The following is a 20,970-nucleotide window of genomic DNA, read 5'->3' as shown; positions in this document are numbered from 1 at the left end:
AGGGACTGTCTCTATTTGTTGCCAACTTGTACTTCCCAAGTGCTTAGTACAGTACTCTGCACACAGTAAGCGCTCAATAAATATGATTGATTGATTGATTGATTGATTGGAAGACTAATCCCAACTCAGCCACTTATCAGCTGTGTGACTTTGGGCAAGTCACTTAATTTCTCTGTTCCTCAGTTACCAGGTCTGCAAAATGGGAATTAAAATGGTGAGCCCCATGTGGGACAACTTGATTGTTTTGTAGCTACCCCAGTGCTTAGAACAGTGCTTGGCACATACTAAGCACTTACCAAATACCATTATTATTACTATTATTATTATTACTATTATTATTATTATTATTATTATCATAAGGGAATGTGTCTACCAACTGTGTTATACCGTACACTCCCAAGTCTTTAGTACAGTGCTCCACATACAGTAAATGCTCAGTGAATGGGTAGGGGATAGAGCACAGCCCAGAGAGTCAGAAAGTCATGAGTTCTAATCCCTGCTCCTCCACTTTGCTGGGTGACCTTGGGCAAGTCACTTAACTTCTCTGTGCCTCAGTTATCTCATCCATAAAATGGGGATTGAGACTGTGAACCCCACGTGGGACAGGAACTGTGTCCAACCTGATATATCTGTATCCACCCCAGCACTTAGTACAGTGCCTGGCATATAGTAAGGGCTTAACAAATACCATAATCATTATTATTAGGTAATAGAACTGAGGCATTGGGAAGATTTGCCTCTACCAGAACGCACATATTCCAAGACTTTCATTCCTGTCTTTATTGGTTTTGCTGATGTACCCCCAAGTTGGCTGTTGGAGGTTTTACAGCACTTTTTCTCTCACGGTGTCTCTTACTGTCTCTCTTCCAGCACTTAGAACAGTGCCCAGCACTTTAAACAGTGCTTGGCACATAGTAAGCACTTAACAAATGCCATTATTATTATTATTATCATTATTATAACCGTGCTTGTCTTTCAGATGGAACGCCATTCACATGGTGGGTTGGTCGAGCGAATGAGAGACATCCTTATTGGGGTGGATCTCTTCCCGGAGTTCAGCAGTGCGCATGTGGATTGGAAGAAAGTTGCCTGGACATTCAACACTTCTGCAATTGTGATGCCGATAAAGAAGAATGGTAAAGTGGCTTATTCATAGGTTGTTTATATTTTGTTGTTGCCATGGTCAAAATGCCATCCAAAGAGTGGAAAATATAGGGTTAATTGTTCATTGAGTGTCTTTTCCTTGGCTTTGTCAGCCAGTCAGTTAATTGTATAGAGAAGTAGCGTGGCTAAGTGGAGCGAGCACAGGCTTGGGAGTCAGTCAATCAATCAATCAATCAATCGTATTTATTGAGCGCTTACTATGTGCAGAGCACTGTACTAAGCGCTTGGGAAGTACAAATTGACAACACATAGAGACAGTCCCTACCCAACATTGGGCTCACAGTCTAAAAGGAGGAGACAGAGAACAGAACCAAACATACCAACAAAATAAAATAAATAGGATAGAAATGTACAAGTAAAATAAATAAATAAATAAATAAATAGAGTAATAAATATGTACAACCATATATACATATATACAGGTGCTGTGGGGAAGGGAAGGAGGTAAGATGGGGGGATGGAGAGGGGGACGAGGGGGAGAGGAAGGAAGGGGCTCAGTCTGGGAAGGCCTCCTGGAGGAGGTGAGCTCTCAGCAGGGCCTTGAAGGGAGGAAGAGAGCTAGCTTGGCGGAGGGGCAGAGGGAGGGCATTCCAGGCCCGGGGGATGACGTGGGCCGGGGGTCGACGGCGGGACAGGCGAGAGCAAGGTACGGTGAGGAGATTAGCGGTAGAGGAGCGGAGGTTGCGGGCTGGGCAGTAGAAGGAGAGAAGGGAGGTGAGGTAGGAGGGGGCGAGGGGATGGACAGCCTTGAAGCCCAGGGTGAGGAGTTTCTGCCTGATGCGCAGATTGATTGGTAGCCACTGGAGATTTTTGAGGAGGGGAGTGATATGCCCAGAGCGTTTCTGGACAAAGATAATCCAGGCAGCAGCATGAAGTATGGATTGAAGTGGAGAGAGACACGAGGATGGGAGATCAGAGAGAAGGCTGATGCAGTAATCCAGACGGGATAGGATGAGAGCTTGAATGAGCAGGGTAGCAGTTTGGATGGAGAGGAAAGGGCGGATCTTGGCAATGTTGCGGAGCTGAGACCGGCAGGTTTTGGTGACGGCTTGGATGTGAGGGGTGAATGAGAGAGCGGAGTCGAGGATGACACCAAGGTTGCGGGCTTGTGAGACGGGAAGGATGGTAGTGCCGTCAACAGAGATGGGAAAGTCAGGGAGAGGACAAGGTTTGGGAGGGAAGACAAGGAGCTCAGTCTTCGACATGTTGAGCTTTAGGTGGCGGGCGGACATCCAGATGGAGATGTCCTGAAGGCACGAGGAGATGCGAGCCCGGAGGGAGGGGGAGAGAGCAGGGGCGGAGATGTAGATCTGGGTGTCATCAGCGTAGAGATGATAGTTGAAGCCGTGGGAGCGAATGAGGTCACCAAGGGAGTGAGTGTAGATTGAGAACAGAAGGGGACCAAGCACTGAACCTTGGGGAACCCCCACAGTAAGAGGATGGGAGGGGGAGGAGGAGCCTGCAAAAGAGACTGAGAAAGAACGACCGGAGAGATAAGAGGAGAACCAGGAGAGGACGGAGTCTGTGAAGCCAAGGTCAGATAGCGTGTTGAGGAGAAGGGGGTGGGCCACAGTGTCAAAGGCAGCTGAGAGGTCGAGGAGGATTAGGACAGAGTATGAGCTGTTGGATTTGGCAAGCAGGAGGTCATTGGTGACCTTTGAGAGGGCAGTTTCCGTGGAATGAAGGGGATGGAAGCCAGACTGGAGGGGGTCGAGGAGAGAGTTGTTGTTGAGGAATTCTAGGCAGTGCGTGTAGACAACTCGTTCAAGGAGTTTGGAAAGGAATGGTAGGAGGGAAATGGGACGATAACTAGAAGGTGAGGTGGGGTCAAGCGAGGGTTTTTTTAGGATGGGAGAGACATGGGCATGTTTGAAGGCAGAGGGGAAGGAACCAGTGGAGAGTGAGCGGTTGAACATGGAAGTTAAGGAGGGGAGAAGGGATGGAGCGAGAGATTTCATAAGATGAGAGGGAATGGGGTCAGAAGCACAGGTGGCCGGAGTAGCACTTGAGAGGAGAGTCAGCGGTCATGGGTTCAAATCACAGCTCTACCAATTAGCTGTGTGACTTTGGGCAAGTCACTTAACTTCTCTGAACCTTGGTTCCCTAATCCGTAAAATGGGGATGAAGACTGTGAGCCCCAAGTGGGACAACCTGATCACCTTGTATCCTCCCCAGAGCTTAGAACAGTGCTTTGCACATAGTAAGAGCTTAACAAATGCCATCATTATTATTATTGTTATTGAGTGCTTGCTGTGTACAGAGCGCAATTAGGATAGTACAATATAACAATATAAAAGACACATTCCCTGTCCACAACAAGCTTACAATCTGGTGGGGGGGGGGGCACTCTGCAGATGGAAGAGGTGATATCTACCTTTAAAATCAATCAGTTATTGGTCTTTACTGAGCACTTATTCATTCATTCATTCAATCATATTTATTGAGCACTTACTGTGTGCAGAGCACTTATTGTGTGTGGAATGTGGTTCTAAGTGCTAGGAAGGGTACAATAGATTAGCAGACACATCAGTGACCTCAAGGAGCTTACTGTTTTAGTGGGGGAGTCTTGTCTTATGCTGTCAAGCCATCTCCGACCCATATCGACACCACGGACACATCTCTCCCAGAGCACCCCACCTCTAGATCTGCAATTATTCCGGTTTCGTTTCCATAGAGTTACCTTGGTAAACATATGGAAGTGGTTTACCATTGCCTCCTTCCATGCAGTAAACTTGAGTCTCTGCCCTCAATTCTCTCCCATGCTGCTGCTGCCCAGCACAGGGGAGATTTAACTTGCAGTAGATTGTCTTCCACTCGCTAGCCACTGCCCAAGCTAGGAATGGAGCGGTGAACCCGCTGTTGGGTAGGGACCGTCTCTGTATGTTGCCAACTTGTACTTCCCAAGCGCTTAGTACAGTGCTCTGCACACAGTAAGTGCTCAATAAATATGATTGAATGAATGAATGAATGAATGGTTGACTCTCCTCTTAGCCGAGACTGGTAGAGTACTGGAAATTCTCCAGTTACGATCCTGTGAGCGGGATAGTGGGGGAGAAAGCTGTCAAAATACATTTCAGGTAGGGAAAGTAACAGAGTCCCAGAATACGTACACAAGTATTGTGGGGAGAGTAGGGACAAGAGTTTCAGAGTAGGAGAATATTATAAAATCACAAAATTATAGCTTTGTTTCTCTCCTTACTAACACCCCCACCAGGCAAGGACCATGACGGCTCCAGTCTTTGCTCCTTATGCTGACCAAAATGGTAGATCCCTTCCCTTTAGTCTACAAATGTAGACCTTCAGCCATTTCTAGAAAAGATTAAAACAACATTGAAAAATATTTGCTTTTCTTTCATTCCAAGCCAGTTCCTTCTGTCTTGTGATTTTGCTTCCTTTCTCGAAAAGAGGAATCTGTCGGTGGAAGGGAATCGATGCGGTAATCTCACGAGATTCTGATGAATTTAGACTAGGCTTTCCGTTTGGTGCTCAAATTAACAGCAGCAGATAAGTTAAGCCTCAAATCTCTCTGCTGTGTAAGGGCTGTCAGAATATCATGCTTAACCAGGTCAAATGAGGCTACAATTTACTGGCTCGAAGCAACTACCAGAATAATTGGATTAATTAAGTTCCGCAAATGCTTGTGCTTGTAGCTTCCCTGCGTGTTCCATTAGGATTACTGTAAATTATGTCCAAAAGAAAATGATTTTTCAAGTGTTAAAAAGGTGCAGCGTAGGCCACCTTCATCTGGGAGCAATTAGGTGAATAACTGTTGAGCAAAGAATCTAAAGCAAGGAATTTGGAGATAAGAGTGTGGTAATACTCAGATTTTGATGGCACAGAACAAAGCATCCATCTGAGTGTCCTACCCCACTCTACATGTTGTGTTTAAGGAACATCTCAATCTAAATGAGCGTTTGGCCAGTTGTCATTCTTTTCTTCCATTTAGCACTGTTTGGAGTGGCTGAAGTGCACTGAGGTCTACCTGGGAGAAAGCTTTTTTTTCCATTTTAATGACGGGGTTTATTCAGGTTTATTTATTATTGAATCCAGGAAAGGATTCAATCTTGCCAGGAGTCACTCCACAGATTCACAATGCTCATTCAAGGAAAAAAATAAAAAAAAAGAAGAGACTCTAGGTCAAACTGTGATCCTCTTTGGTGGAATTTAAATTCCTCTTACCATGTTTGAATTTTTTTTAATGGTTCCTCACTGGGCCTTCTTTTTCACCAAAAACCAAGCATTTTCTGAGGAAGGTTAAGGATGTTTGCAGGATTATCACCTGATGTTTACTCTTCTTTCTGCTGGCAAATATAATACACCTATGACTAACTGCAAACCATTTCATTGGCTTGTTAGAAAATTTATTAATTTTCATCCATCTGTTTATGAAGTTCAAATGATTCATTGATTTCCCAAGAGCAGAGATTAGGAAAGATTTGCATGATGATTTAGGGACACAGTCTCTATATCCACAAGATTTTTCATCAGTATAAAAGCTGAAGTCACACCAATAGGGTAACATAAGGGAAGAAATGATATTTGATGACAGTACCACCCCACCATCTGTTGGGAAAAATTGAAATTGACTACCATGAGATTACCAGTTAGGCTATTTCAAACCTTCAGGAAAGTTCTAAAATGATGTGTAACTTTTTTTATTAATCTTTTGAAAAATGAAATATGTTCTTTACCTAGGAATAAAACCAGTTTTCCATGAAACTATAGGTAATAATATCTTGTTTTTTGCATAGCGCTTTTATTCTCTGAACGCCTTCTCACTACTGTCTCATATTTTCCCCTCACAAGAAAACCCGGCGAGGTAGTTAATAAGGTTGGTACTGCTATCCTCATTTTGAAAATGAGGAAAATGAGTTAAAGACAATTACAGTGACTTGCCCACATCACAGAGCAGACGGTGGGGGGGGGGGGGGGAGTTAGATTCGAACCCAGCTCCTCTGGCATCTAGTCCAGTGTTCTCCACTACCTCACCTTGTCTTCCTATGTAATCATGTGCTTATACTCTCCTGCTTCCCCTACCAGCAATTTATTTTCATCTCTGTCTTCCACCCTAGACTCCTTGAGGGCAGGGATCATGTCATCAAAACTTATTGTATTGCCCTCTTCCCAGTGCTTAGTACAGTGCTCTGCACATAGTGCATGTTCAATAAATGCCACTGACAGATTGAAGAATGAAATAAATAGTGTCATATAATTAAGTCAGTATTAAACTTCGCCCCCATTTTAAATGGGCTGTCTCAGTCTTAGGAAAATGTGAGAGACACGAGTTTATGTTTGAAAGGGAAGGGGGGCCGATTTAGGTTTTGATTCGATTTTGCATTTTTTTAAAAACAGTGTATGTCTTCTAAAGAATCACTTTGCCATTATTAGCTGTGCATTTTTATGGCCCCTTGGCAATTGGGTATTTGTTTCATTCCTCAAAATGTTCTTATGCTCTGAATTTGGGGAGAGAGCAATTTACAACTCTTATGTTACAGGTAGGTAAACTAGGACTTGAGGCAGTTCAAAAAAACCCAAAAAATTAGGTCCCAGATCCACAAAATATTTGGTTCCAAGGAAGATGAGGTCTGGGAGCCCACTGTTGGGTAGGGACTGTCTCTATATGTTGCCAATTTGTACTTCCCAAGCACTTAGTACAGTGCTCTGCACACAGTAAGTGCTCAATAAATACAATTGATGATGGGAGTGTGAAGACTATGGAGAAAGTTTATCTACTAAAACCATCCTTTGCTCAGTGACCCTCAGCGTTCACTAAAGTGGTCCCATGTATAAGCTGAAATTACCATCAAAGAGGGGGTTTCTTTTCTCCTGACGCTCCCATCTTTTAGCCTTCAGGACAAACCATCTCTGAAATGCATTCGTGAAATTCAGGGAAAACTTGGGATCCACAAATGAGAAGCTACTTTGGAGCCTTGTGATTGAACCCTGTTAGACTGCAATGGTTGTAACCATTTCTAATTAATTTATTGTGCTGTCCCAAGTGCTAATACAGTGTCCCGCACACAGTACAACAAAAATATCAATCAATCAATAGTGTTCATTGAGTATTTACTGGGTGCAGAACACTGCTTTAAGTGGTTGGGAGAGTACAGCAGACATGGTTGCTGGTCTGTGGATTGATTGGCAGATTAATTGTCTTTTGATTGCTTATCTGATTCCAGAAGCGTGGGTGCTTCTTGGAAATGAAGAGGATGCTGTGAGTCCTATGTGGGACACGGGTTATGTCTGACCTTATTATCTTGTACCCAAGTGCTTAGTATAGTGCCTGTCACATAGTAAACACTTAGCAAATGCCACAATTATCATTATCATGCTGATGCATATACTACCATCTCCCCAGATTCCAAATCCGAATTCCCAAATCTACCTTTCCATATGTCCACATGTTTTGTTTTGTTGTCTGTCTCCCCCTTCTAGATTGTGAGCCCACTGTTGGGTAGGGACCATCTCTATATGTTGCCAACTCATACTTCCCGAGCGTTTAGTACAGTGCTCTGCACACAGTAATAGATGGATTGGGGGAGGAGTTCAAGGAAGGTTATAACCTTTCTACAATCTAGCTCATCTCCTGCAAATCCTATGAAAAAGTTCTACTAGCCCAGCAGACTGATTTGAAGTGGGAGAAAGTGGGCAGTAGTATATGATTTCACACTCTGAGAAGGCAGAAGAAAACTGACAAATCCCATTAGCTCAGAAATACTGCCAAGATGTGGAGGCCCTGAGTTTGATTGAATTGAAACTTACATTTGGTGGGATGAAAAAAAAATCTGTTTAAAAAAAAGTTACCCCCAGCCCAATTCAAAAATAAAGCATTTGACTGCATGAAATCTTCCATGAGGATATATCAATCAGTGGTATTTATTGAGCACTTATTTTGTACATCACACTGAACTAAGTGCTTGGGAGAGTACAATACGATAGAGTGGGTAAATATGATCCCTGCCCTCAAGGAGTTTACATGAAAGACAAGGCCTGCGGCTGTTGTAGTGGAATGAGTATGGTTCTGGAAATCTGTACTCCTGAGTTTAGCGTTGTCAGTTCCAGGGTGGGCTCCACAAATAGTGTGAGTTCCTTGTGAGCACAGACTGTGTCTACCACCTCTATAATATAGTAATAATAATAATAACAATAATAATAATAATATGGTATTTGTTAAGCACTTACTATGTTCCAGGAACTGTTCTACGTACAGCGGTAGATACAAGATAATCAGGTTGGACACAGTCCCTGTCCCAAATAGGGTCAGAGAAATGAAGGGACTTGCCCAAGGTCACCCAGCAGACAAGTGGCAGAGCCACTTGTAATCCTCACCTGTAAAATGGGGATTAAGACTGTGAGCCCCACGTGGGACAGGGACTATGTCCAACCCAATTTCCTTGTATCCACCCCAGTGCTTAGTACAGTGTCTGGCACATAGTAAGTGCTTAAAAAATACCACAATTATTATTAGTATTATTAGTATTATTATTATATCAATTTATAATTCATTTTAATGTTAATCTTCCCCTCTAGACAGTAAACTCCATGTGGGCAGGGATCATGTCTAACATATATTCTCCCAATCACTTAGTACAGTCCTCTGAACATAGTAAGCACTCAACAAATATTGATTGATTGATTGCCTGCAAGGAAAAATCTTTGCACCCCTGCTCATCTACTCACTTGTTTCACCAACTGCCCCAGAGTGAACCTGTTCTTCTGGACTATCATCATCATCATCAATCATATTTACTGAGCGCTTACTATGTGCAGAGCACTGTACTGAGCGCTTGGGAAGGACAAATTGGCAACATATAGAGACAGTCCCTACCCAACAGTGGGCTCACGGTCTAAAAGGGGGAAGAGGGCAGAGGTGGCATTATCCTCACCACTTTCCCTCCAATCTATTTTTCTAACTGTAAGTTCTCTCATCTCAGTCTCATCCATCATTTTTGTGCCAATAAGATACAAAAATCAGGCTGGGGAGAGACCCTTCTTTTTCCTTCTCATTTCATCATTCCCACCTGCTGATGATTGCCTTACTATATTGATTTTCTTGCCCATTTTTCCTTCTCCTTTGATTTTCCTTACATCCTACCTTTCCTACCTGTTTTTCCTTTATCGATCTCATCTTTTCTGCATTCCTCTCCTTCTCTAGCATAGGTGCCTTGTGTTACTTCTAGCTCAGGGTTGTTATTTAACTTTCTATTGATAAAGAAACCTGAAACAGAAGGGGTCAGCCTCCACTGAGGCTGGGTCTCCAAGCCCCTACACCATTTATAGCGATCAATAAATAAATTACATTCATTGAGCCCTTACAGTGTGTAGGATACTGTACTAAACACATATAGCAGAAGGCAGAGAGTCTTTTAAAACATTTGGTAAACACTTATCCCAGCTCTCTGCCACCCTAAATCCCCATTATTTCTTAGGTACTTGTGTAGATAGCTGTAATTTATTTGGGGGTCTACAGTTTATGTAAGGGGAAGAATGGGTATAAGGGTTGTACCTTTTGTTGATTGATTAAACCCTACTAATTCCCCTATCTGTAATTTATATTCATATATGTCTCCCACGGTATCAATCAATCATATTTATTGAGCACTTACTATGTGCAGAGTCCAGCGCTAAGAACAGTTCTTTGCACATAGTAAGTGCTTAATAAATGCCATTATTATTATTATTATTACTGTATTAAGGACTTGGGACAGTACAATAAAACAGAAATAGCAGACACATTCCCTGCCCACAGCAAGCTTACAGGCTAAAACGGGAGACAGAGATTAATATAAATGAATATTTTTAAATATATAATTTAAAGATATATTCATTCATTCAATCATATTTATTGAGTGCCTATTGAGCACTTGGAAAGTACAATTTGGCAACAGAGACAATCCCCACCCAACAATGGGCTCACAGTCTAGAAAGGAGAGACAGAAAACAAGACAAAACAAGTAGACAGGCATCAATAGCATCAACATAGATAAATGGAATTATAGATATATGCATGTCATTAATAAAAAAATAAATATTTACAAATATACACAAGTTCTGTGGGGAGGGGAAGGAGGTAGAATAGAGGGAGAGAGTAGGGGTTATGGGGAGGGGAGGAGAAGCAGAGGAAAAGGGGGGCTCAGTCTGGGAAGGCCTCCTGGAGGAGGTGAGATTTCAGTAGGGCTTTGAAGGGGGGAAGAGAGCTAGTTTGCCAAATGTAAGGAGAGAGGGCATTCCAGGCCAGAGGTAGGATGTGGGCCAGGGGTTGATGGCAGGACAGGTGAGAACGAGGTACAGTGAGGAGGTTAGCAGCAGAGGAGTGGAGGATGCCGGCTGGGCTGTAGAAGGAGAGATGGGAAGTGAGGTAGGAGGGGGTGAGGTGATGGACAGCTTTGAAGCCAATAGTGAGGAGTTTTTGCTTCATGCGAAGGTTGATAGGCAACAACTGGAGATTATTGAGGAGGGGGGTGACATGCCCAGTGCATTTCTCTAGAAAAATAATCCCGGGAGCAGAGTGAAATATAGACTGAATCAGGTAGAGACAGGAGGTTGGGAAATGAGAAAGGATGCTGATGTAGTAATAATGAGAAATTGTACCAACAAGGTAGCAGTTTGGATGGAGAGGAAAGGGCAGATCTTTGCGATGTTGTGAAGGTGAGACCGCAGGTTTTGGTGATGGATTGGGTGTGTGGGGTGAATGAGAGAGTGAAGTTGAGGATGACACCAAGGTTGTGGGCTTGTGAGATGGGAAGGATGGTAGTGCCGTCCACAGTGACGGGAAGATCAGGGAGCGGACAGGGTTTGGAAGGGAAGATAAGGAGCTCAGTCTTAGAAATGTTGAATTTTAGGTGGTGGGCGGACATCCAGGTGGAGATGTCCTGAAGGCAGGAGGAGATATGAGCCAGGAGGGAGGGAGAGAGATAAGGGCTGGATCTGTAGATTTTGGTTTCATCCTCTTAGAGGCAGTAGTTTAGTTCAGTGCCTGGCACACAGTAAGTGCTTAAGAAATACCATTATTATTATTATTATTATTAGTTGAAGCCGTGGAAGTGAATGAATTCTTCAAGGGAAGGATGTAGATGGGGAATAGCCGGGGACCCAGCACTGAACTTTGAGGGACCCCCACATTGAGCAGGTGGGAGGGAGAGGAGGAGCCTAGGAAAGAGGTTGAGTTTGAGCATCCAGAAAAATAGGAAGAGAATTAGGAGAGGAGACTGTCAGTGGAGCCAAGGATAGATGTTTCCCCGAGAAGGGGGTGATCGAAAGTATTTAAGGCAGCTGAGGTTGAGGAGGATTAGGATGGCATAGAGGCCATTGGATCTGGCAAGAGGATCGTTGGTGACCTTTGAGAGGATGGTTTCTGTGGACTGAAGGGGACAGAAGCCAGATTGGAGGTCATCAAGGAGAGACCTTACAATGCTCCCTAACCCTCAACTTCAAATCATCATCAATCGTATTTATTGAGCACTTACTGTTTGCAGGGCACTGTACTAAGTGCTTGGGAAGTACAAGTTGGCAACATACACACACACACACACACACACACACACACACACACGGAAGGCTTCTTGTAGGAGATATCACTTTAATAAGGCTTTGAAAGCAGGAAGAGTGGTGGTCTGTCATATGTGGATCGTGGCTCAGTGGAAAGAGCCCGGGCTTTGGAGTCAGAGGTTGTGGGTTCAAATTCTGGCTCCGCCAATTGTCAGCTGTGTGACTTTGGGCAAGTCACTTCACTTCTCTGGGCCTTAGTGACCTCATCTGGAAAATGGGGATGAAGACTGTGAGCCCCCCGTTGGACAGCCTGCTCAGCTTGTAACCTCCCCAGAGCTTAGAACAGTGCTTGGCACATAGTAAACACTTAATAAATGCCATCATTATTATTCAAGCACTTAGTACAGTGCTCTGCACACAGTAAGCACTCAATAAATACGATTGAGTGAATGTGGATGGGGAGGGATTTTCAGTCCAGTGGGAAGATGTGGGCAAGGGGTAGTTGGTTAGTGAAGCAGCGTGGCTCAATGGAAAGAGCCCGGGCTTTGGAGTCAGAGGTTGTGGGTTCAAATGCTGGCTCCGCCAGATGTCAGCTCTGTGACTTTGGGCAAATCACTTCACTTCTCTGGGCCTCAGTTACCTCCTCTATAAAATGGGGATTAAGACTGTGAGCCCCCCGTGGGACAGCTTGATCACCTTGTAACCTCCCCAGAGCTTAGAACAGTGCTTTGCACATGGTAAGCGCTTAATAAATGCCATCATCGTTATTATTATTATTAAGATAAATAAGATCAAGATCTATCAAAAGGTGTGCTTAATCTTCTAAGATTTTTTAAGATAAATAAGATCAAGATCTATCAAAAGGTGTGCTTAATCCTCTAAGCTTCCACTGCCAGTCGAGGCAGAATGGCTTAGTAGAAAGAGCCCGGGCTTGGGAGTCAGAGGATGTGGGTTCTAATCCCATCTTTGCCACTTGTCTCCTGTGAAACCTTGGGCAAATCACTTAACGTTTCTGTGACTCAGTTACCTCATCTGGAAAATGGGGATTAAGAATGTGAGTCCCATGTGGGACAACACGATTACCTCCTATCGAGCCCAGCACTTAGAACAGTGGTTGGCTCATTGTGCTTACCAAATGCCATAATTATTATTATTATTTCAGAATCACCTCTGGGATGTTGACAGAAATCAATCGAACCATTGAATTTGCGGAACACGTTCCGTGTGCAGAGCTTATACTGAGTGCTTCAGAGAATGCAGTGTAGTAGAGTGGGTGAACATGATCCTGTCCACAGGGAGTTTACAATCTAGTGGAGTTTAGAGTTAATCTTTTAGAGGACATTTTTCATTTGTTTTGGTTGTGGGGCTGTGCTATGTTTTACCTCATTACTGTTTATTGTAAGGTCTTGATGGGTAATTTCTTTGTTCCTGGAAATGGGACTGAATTTCTATCATTATACCTCTTATGCCATTTGTAAATAAAGCACTTACCAAAGGGAGAACAGAACTTAGGAGCGAAAGATCTCCATCAACATGTCCCAAATTATTTGTGCATGCAGTCCTCAAAAATTATTAAATGAAAGAAATGTGTATTGTGTTTTCTGTATTGCAGGGCAAATGATACTGGCCTCCTTTCCTTCAAAGACCATTTGCCTGTCACTCAGATAGTTATCACTGATACGAATAGATCCAACTCAGAAGCTGCTTGGAGAATTGGTCCCCTGCGTTGCTATGGAGACAGTGAGTACTGAGAGTGGCTTTCTTGTTCAAGTGGCGTACATCCAGGATGCTTGTTCTCCATCCCCTTTCCCGTGTCCCAGTTGCCATCCCATCATACGCTCTTCCAACATGTGAACAATCCCTTCCCTGTCAATTAATTACAGTTAAGGATGTTCTTATTCACAGGACATTATTGGAATGCTGCCTCTTTCAACACAGAAGCCTCGTATCTTCATTTCCCCACCTTCCATGCGGAATTCAGTGCTGATATTTCCTTCTTCTTCAAAACAACGGCCCTGTCCGGCATCCTCTTGGAAAACCTCGGAATTAAAGACTTCATTCGACTTGAGATAAGCAGTAAGTGGTGGTAATGATGAATTCCCCCAAATTCAGGCCCTCTAGCTGAAATCAGAAGGAAAAAACAATCCTCATTCAGCACCTCTTATGCTTGTGACACTGGAATAATAATCATAAAAATAATTACAATAATAATTATGATAATTGTGGTATTTAAGTACTTACTATACGCTAAACACCGAACTAAAGGCTGAGGTTGATGCAAGATAATCAGGTTGAACACAGTTCCTGACCTGCATGGCAAATCACAGTGGGAAGCAGCGTGGCTCAGTGGAAAGAGCACGGGTTTGGGAGTCAGAGGTCATGGGTTCTAATCCCGCTCCACCACTGGGGCAAGTCATTTAACTTCTCTGTGCCTCAGTTACCTCATCTGTAAAGTGGGGATTAAGATTGTGAGCCCTACGTGAGACAACCTGATCACCTTGTATCCCCCCAGTGCTTAGAACAGTGTTTTGCACATAGTAAGTGCTTAACAAATACCATCATCATTATTGTTATTGTCACAGTCTAAGTAAGAAGGAGAAGAGTTATAGCTACCCCCATTTTCCAGATGAGGATACTGAGGCACAGAGAAGTTAAGTGACTTGCCCAAGTGGTTAAGTGTTGGAGCTGGAATTAGAAGCAGGTTCTCTGACTCCCAGGGAAGGGATTTGAGCTTCCCGGTCTCCCAGAGGCTGAGACAGAGAGAGGAAAAGGAGGCTAGGGGAAGGCACACACTCTATACCCTCTGCCCTCAAGATCACCAAGTTGCCTAATGTTATAAACAGCATATTAGTGACGTAGATCATTTTTTCATAAAATCCCAAAGCTGGAGGCGGGAACATAGATAGCCTGTCCCAGACAGGTGCCCCAGCAGGTAACATGAATTAAATTTTTAATTTTCCTAGGCATCTACTACAATTTTTAATGAACCATTGTGCTATAAATCAACCAATCATATTTGCGGAGCACTTACTGTGTGCAGAGCATAGTACCGAGAGAAACAGCGAGGCTCAGAGGACAGAGCACAGGCTTGGGAGTCAGAGGTCATGGGTTCTAATCCTGCCTCTGAGAACTGTCAGCTGTGTGACTTTGGGCAAGTCACTTCACTTCTCTGTGCCTCAGTTCCCTCATCTGGAAAATGGGGATTAAGATTGTGAGCCCCATGTGGGACAACCTGATTACATTGTATACTCCCAACACTTAGAGCAGTGCTTGGCACATAGTAAGCGCTTAACAAATGCCATCATTATTATTATTATTATTATTACTGATCTCTTGGGGGAGTGAAATAAAACAATATAAAAGACACATTCTCTGCCCACAATGAGCTTACAGTGTAGAGGGGAAGATATCAGAACAATAGTGATATCAATAACTACAACAGTAATACTAATATTATGACCAATCACATTCATTAAATGTTCAATATTGGCTTTCTCTCTGTGGTAAATATAAAATAATCAGATAAAAGACAGTTCAAGTCACACACTGGATTCAAAGTCTAAGAGGGAGGGAGAACGGGCATTCCTTCATTCATTCGATTGTCTTTATTGCGCGCTTACTGTGTGCAGAGCACTGTACTAAGCGCTTGGGAAGTACAAGTTGGCAACATATAGAGACAGTCACTACCCAACAGTGGGCTCACAGTCTAGAAGGGGGAGACAGACGACAAAACAAAACATATTAACAAAATAAAATAAATAGAATAAATATGTACAAATAAAATAAATAGAGTAATAAATATATACAAACATATATACAGGTGCTGTGGGGAGGGGAAGGAGGTAAGGCAGGGGGATGAGGAGGGGGAGGAGGGGGCTAAGCGCTTACTATGTGCCAGGCACTGCACTAAGCCTCCAGCCACCAGGGATCTCTGACCTGGTTTAGAGAAGCAGCATGGCTCAGTGGAAAGAGCCTGGGCTTTGGAGTCAGTAGTCATGGGTTCAAATCCCGGCTCCGCCAATTGTCAGCTGGGTGACCCTGGTCAAGTCACTTCACCTCTCTGTGCCTCAGTTACCTCACCTGCAAAATGGGGATGGCATCATATTCCCATTTTACAAGTGCGAAGACTGACATCCAGAGCGGCTAAGTGACTTGCCCAGAGTCACCTAGCAAGGTAAGTGGTAGAGCTGTGATTAGAACCCCGTGTCACTAGGCACTAAAACCTGTATTTGGGAACGAAACTTCAACCCTCAAATTGAGCTGGAGTGAAACAGACCATCCATGCCCAGGCGTGAAACAGAATTGCATAGTGGGTAGAGCAAGGGCCTGGGAGTTAGAAGGTCGTGGGTTCGAGTCCCAGCTCCGCCAGTTGTCTCCTGTGTGACCTTTGGCAAGTCACTTCACTTCTCTGGGCCTCAGTTACTCCATCTGTAAAATGAGGTTAAGTCTGCGAGCCCCACATGGGACAGGGACTGTGTCCCACCGATTTGCATGTTATCCACCCCGGCGCTCAGTACAGTGCCTGGCACATAGTAAGTACTTAACAGATACCACAATTATTATTATTATGATTACTATTTAGAATAGAAACAGTATTCATTCAGCCGCCCTCGATCACAGCACCAGAAAAGCAGGAATATACACAAAAGGACAGGCTCACTAATACTCAAAACATTGGCTCATTGATGTCACTTTTATCAAGGAGGTATTATTCATTCAATCGTATTTATTGAGCGCTTACTGTGTGCAGAGCACTGTACTGAGCACTTGGGAAGTACAAGTCGGCAACATATAGAGATGGTCCTTATTAGAAGCATCATGGCCTATCAATCAATCAATCAATTGTATTTATTGAGCGCTTACTGTGTGCAGAGCACTGTACTAAGCACTTGGGAAGTACAAGTTGGCAACATATAGAGATGGTCCCTACCTAACAGTGGGCTCCACGGGCTAAGGAGTCATAAATTCTAATCCCAGCTCTTCCACGTGTCTGCTGTGTGACATTGGGCAAGTCGCTTCACTTCTCTGGGCCTCAGTTACTGCATCTGTAAAATGAGGATTAAGACCGTAGCCTCATGTGGACAGGGACTGTGTCCAACCTGATTAACTTCTACTCCAGTGCTGCTTCCCAACCCCGGTGTCAGGAATTATTTCCGAGCGGCTAGTCCTACATTCTTTTTGGATTTAATTTTTTTGAATGGATGCTTGAAAAGTTGATTTGGGGGTTTACATTAACATCATTAAGAGAAGCGGTGTGGCTTAGTGGGTAGAGACAGACCTGAAAGTCAGAAGGTTATAATAATAATGATGGCATTTGTTAAGCGCTTACTATGTGCAAAGCACTGTTCTAAGCGCTGGGGTAGATACAAGGTAATCAGGTTGCCCCATGTGGGGCTCACAGACTTCATCCTCATTTTACAGATAAGGTAACTGAGGCCCAGAGAAGTTAAGTGATTTGCCCAAGGTCACACAGCTGACACTTGGCGGCGGCGGGATTTGAACCCATGACCTCTGACTCCCAAGCCCGGGTTCTTTCCATTGAGTTATGGGTTCTAATCCCCGCTCTGCTGCATGTCTGCTGTGTGACCTTGGGCAAGTTATTTCATTTCTCTGGGCCTCTGTTACCTCATCTGTAAAATGGGGAATGAGAGAGTGAGTCCCATGTGGGACAGGGACTGTGTCCAACCTAACTTCAATCTACCCCAGTGTTTAGAACAGTGCTTGGCATATAGTAAGCGCCGAACATGTGCCATAATCATTATTATTATTATCAGCAGAAGCAGCATGGTGCACATAGTAAGCGCTTAATAAATGTCATCATTATTATTATTTAGTGGATAGAGCATGGGCCCGGAAATCAGAAGGTCATGGGTTCTAATTCCAGCTCTGCCCCTTGTCTGCTGGGTGACCTTGAGCACTTCTCTGTGCCTCAGTTACTTCATATGTAAAATGGGGATTGAGACTGTGAACCCCACGTGGGACAGGGACTGTGTCCAACCCGATCTGCTTGTATCCACCCCAGTGCTTAGTACAGTTCCTGGCACATAGTAAGCACTTAACAAATACTATAATAATAAAAGTAATCACTATCAATCACACAGAGACATGCCTAACTAAAAAGTAGTCCATCCTCTGCAATCAATCAATCAATCAGATTTATTGAGCACTTCCTGCAGACAAAACAGTGTAGTAAATGCTTGGGAAAGTACAATAACCTGACTGATAAATACTTTGATTCAGAAACAGCCAGAACACTTTAAGTGACCTAATTGCAGGAAATAGTTTTAATGGGGTAAATAATGCTTCGGCAAAATGCACCTTGAAATCTGAGGGCCCAAGAATGAGGGATTAAAACTCTAGCCCATTGTGGCTCTGATCATTATTTTACAGGCTTTTAGTTTGCCACCAAAGCCATTATGAGAGTTTAGTGGCAATTACAAAACACTGTACATAAAGGAAAATAACCGACAGCACAACTGGTAGTTTCGGTTCCCATTATTTCCTACCGTTCAGGGTAATAAAATGAGAGTGCTCTTGAAGCATTTTTTTCCCCAAACATGACAAGTTCCTGGAGTAAAGAAATAAGCGCCGTCCACTTTATAATAAGGTTGTAACGATCCGAACATAAAATTGACTGAAACAAGGCCCCACGACCTTTTTAATTCGTTAGGCCAGTGGTAAGTGCCATGGTGTATTATCCCAAGATAACGAGGTATGATTTAGTGCTAATTGCACGTCAAAGTCCAATTTGTCCGTCCTGCTATTGCGTTTCACTTTGGGGGGGGGCACGAGGCAAATTTGCAGTTGGATTTTAAAGACCAAGAAGGGAGCGAGAACCATGGAGATTATGGTTTCCATAACACTTCCACCTACACCCTCCAGGTTAAGCCTTGGAAAGAATATTTCAATTTCGAAGTTGGAAAAGTTGGAGGAACGCTAAAAAAAAAACCCAAAATGAACTCAGCCTCCTCATTAGCTGTTCCTCATCCTGTGGCCTTAAGCCAGATGGAATTTTCTGCCTAAAGGGTCCAGAGAGCGGAGGCTCCACGGACCAGCTGCTTGGAGAGGAAGTGGCCCGGGAACAGATGCAGAATCTCAAAATAGATTCCTTCCCCTCCCCACGGAATATCCCTTCTTTCGGGCTATCTGAGCAACGGCTTCCAAACTTGTTCTATCCCAATTTGCTGGCACTGAAAAAACAGTTTTCAGGCATGATTTTTTTTTTTTTCAATCTGTTTTTGTCTGGCTCGCTTCCAATGAATGGATAGTGATTTTGCAACCTTTGAAATGTTTCATGTTTACAGCAGAGGAAGTTGTTCCATGTGTCTGAGTAGCAAAGAGTAGTTGGAGGTGTTTTTTACTCTGGCCAAGTACGTTGGATATTTTGGCAAAAAAATAACAGAGAGAGCAATGATAATTTTGCCAATAGTTCTCCACTGTTTCTGGAGCAAAACACTTTGCAACTAACGCAGCTCGCTGTGCCTGTTCTACAAATGGCTTGAGAATTTTTTTCAATAATAATAATAATAATAGTGATGGTACTTGTTAAGCACTTACTATGTGCCAAGCACTGTTCTAAGCATTGGGGTACCTACAAGGATAATAATAATAATTATGACATTTATTAAGCGTTTACTATGTGCAAAGCACTGTTCTAAGTGCTGGGGAGGTTACATGATCAGGTTGTCCCATGGGGGGCTCACAGTCTCAATCCCCATTTTACAGATGAGGTAACTGAAACACAGAGAAGTTAAGTGACTTGTCCAAAGTCACACAGCTGACAACTGGCCGAGCTGGGATTTGAACCCATGACCTCTGACTCCAAAGCCTGTGCTCTTTCCACTGAGCCGCGCTGCTTCTCTGATTACAAGGTAATCAGGTTGTCCCACGTGGGGCTCACAGTCTTAGTCCCCATTTTGCAGATGAGGTAACTGAGGCACAGAGAAGTCAAGTGACTTTCCCAAAGTCACACAGCTGACAAGTGGCAGAGCGGGGATTAGAACCCACCACCTCTGACTCCCAAGCCTGGGGTCCTTCCACTAAGCCACACTGCTTCTTATAAATTGGGTTGGAAACAGTCTCTGTCCCACACTGGGCTCACAGTCTCAATCTCCATTTAATGATATTTGTTACAACTTACTATGTACCAGACACTCTACTAAGTGCTGGGATAGATTTAAGATAAATGTCTTCCAGGTGACCTTGGGCAAGTCACTTCACTTCACTGTGCCTCGGTTTCCTCATCTGTAAAATGGGGATTAAGCCTGTGAGCCCTATGTGGGACATGGACTGTGTGTGTGAGCCCGCTGTTGGGTAGGGACCGTCTCTATGTGTTGCCAATTTGTACATCCCAAGCACTTACAACAGTGCAACAAATGCAGCGTGGCTCAGTGGAAAGAGCCCGGGCTTTGGAGTCAGGGGTCATGGGTTCAAATCCCGGCTCTGTCCATTGTCAGCTGTGTGACTTTGGGCAAGACACTTCACTTCCCTGGGCCTCAGTTACCTCATCTGTAAAATGGGGATGAAGACTGTGAGCCCCCCGTGGGACAACCTGATCTCTTTGTAACCTCCCTAGCACTTAGAACAGTGCTTTGCACATAATAAGCGCTTAATAAATGTCACTATTATTAATATTATTATCATCATCATCATCAATCGTATTTATTGAGCGCGTACTGTCTGCAGAACACTGTACTAAGCGCTTGGGAAGTACAAGTTGGCAACATATAGGGACAGTCCCTACCCAACAGTGGGCTCACAGTCTAAAAGGGGGAGACAGAGAACAAAACCAAACATACTAACAAAATAAAATAAATAGAATAGATATGTACAAGTAAAATAAATAAATAAATAAATAGAGCAACAAATATGTACAAGCATATATACATATATACAGGTGCAGTGGGGAAGGGAAGGAGGTAAGATTGGGGGATAGAGAGGAGGACGAGGGGGAGAGGAAGGAAGGGGCTCAGTCTGGGAAGGCCTCCTGTGCACACAGTAAGCGCTCAATAAATACGACTGAATGAATGAATGACCTTGTGGTTACCCCAGTGCTTAGTACAGTGCCTGGCACATAGTGAGTGTTTAACAAATACCACAAAAACAAAAATTCTGTATTCAGTCTGCAAGCTCACTATGGACAGGGAATGTGTCCGCTAATTTTGTTGTACTCTCCCAAGCACTTAGTACAGTGCTCTGCCCACAGTAACTACTCAATAGATACCTTTGATTAATTGATTGATGGAACTGGTGAAGTACTCACTTGTCATGCTGTTGTTTCCGACCCATTGTGACAAAACAGACAGATCTCGCTCAGAA

The 20,970-nt window shown here is 43.6% G+C and overlaps 1 protein-coding gene across 1 annotated transcript in view; it reads left to right on the top strand.

Annotated features, from left to right (window-relative positions):
• The window catches only part of CNTNAP5 (contactin associated protein family member 5), a 919,822-nt gene that overhangs the window by 746,440 nt on the left and 152,412 nt on the right, over positions 1-20,970 (top strand). Inside the window, 3 exon segments of the mRNA XM_038741400.1 lie at positions 980-1,136; positions 13,265-13,392; positions 13,558-13,728. Of these exon segments, the coding sequence (XP_038597328.1) occupies positions 980-1,136; positions 13,265-13,392; positions 13,558-13,728 (456 nt within the window).

The sequence above is a fragment of the Tachyglossus aculeatus genome, chromosome 1 (assembly GCF_015852505.1).
Source record: "Tachyglossus aculeatus isolate mTacAcu1 chromosome 1, mTacAcu1.pri, whole genome shotgun sequence".
Taxonomy (NCBI): domain Eukaryota; kingdom Metazoa; phylum Chordata; class Mammalia; order Monotremata; family Tachyglossidae; genus Tachyglossus; species Tachyglossus aculeatus.
Note: the sequence above shows the minus strand (reverse complement) of the source record. Positions and strands in the feature narration are given on the sequence as shown.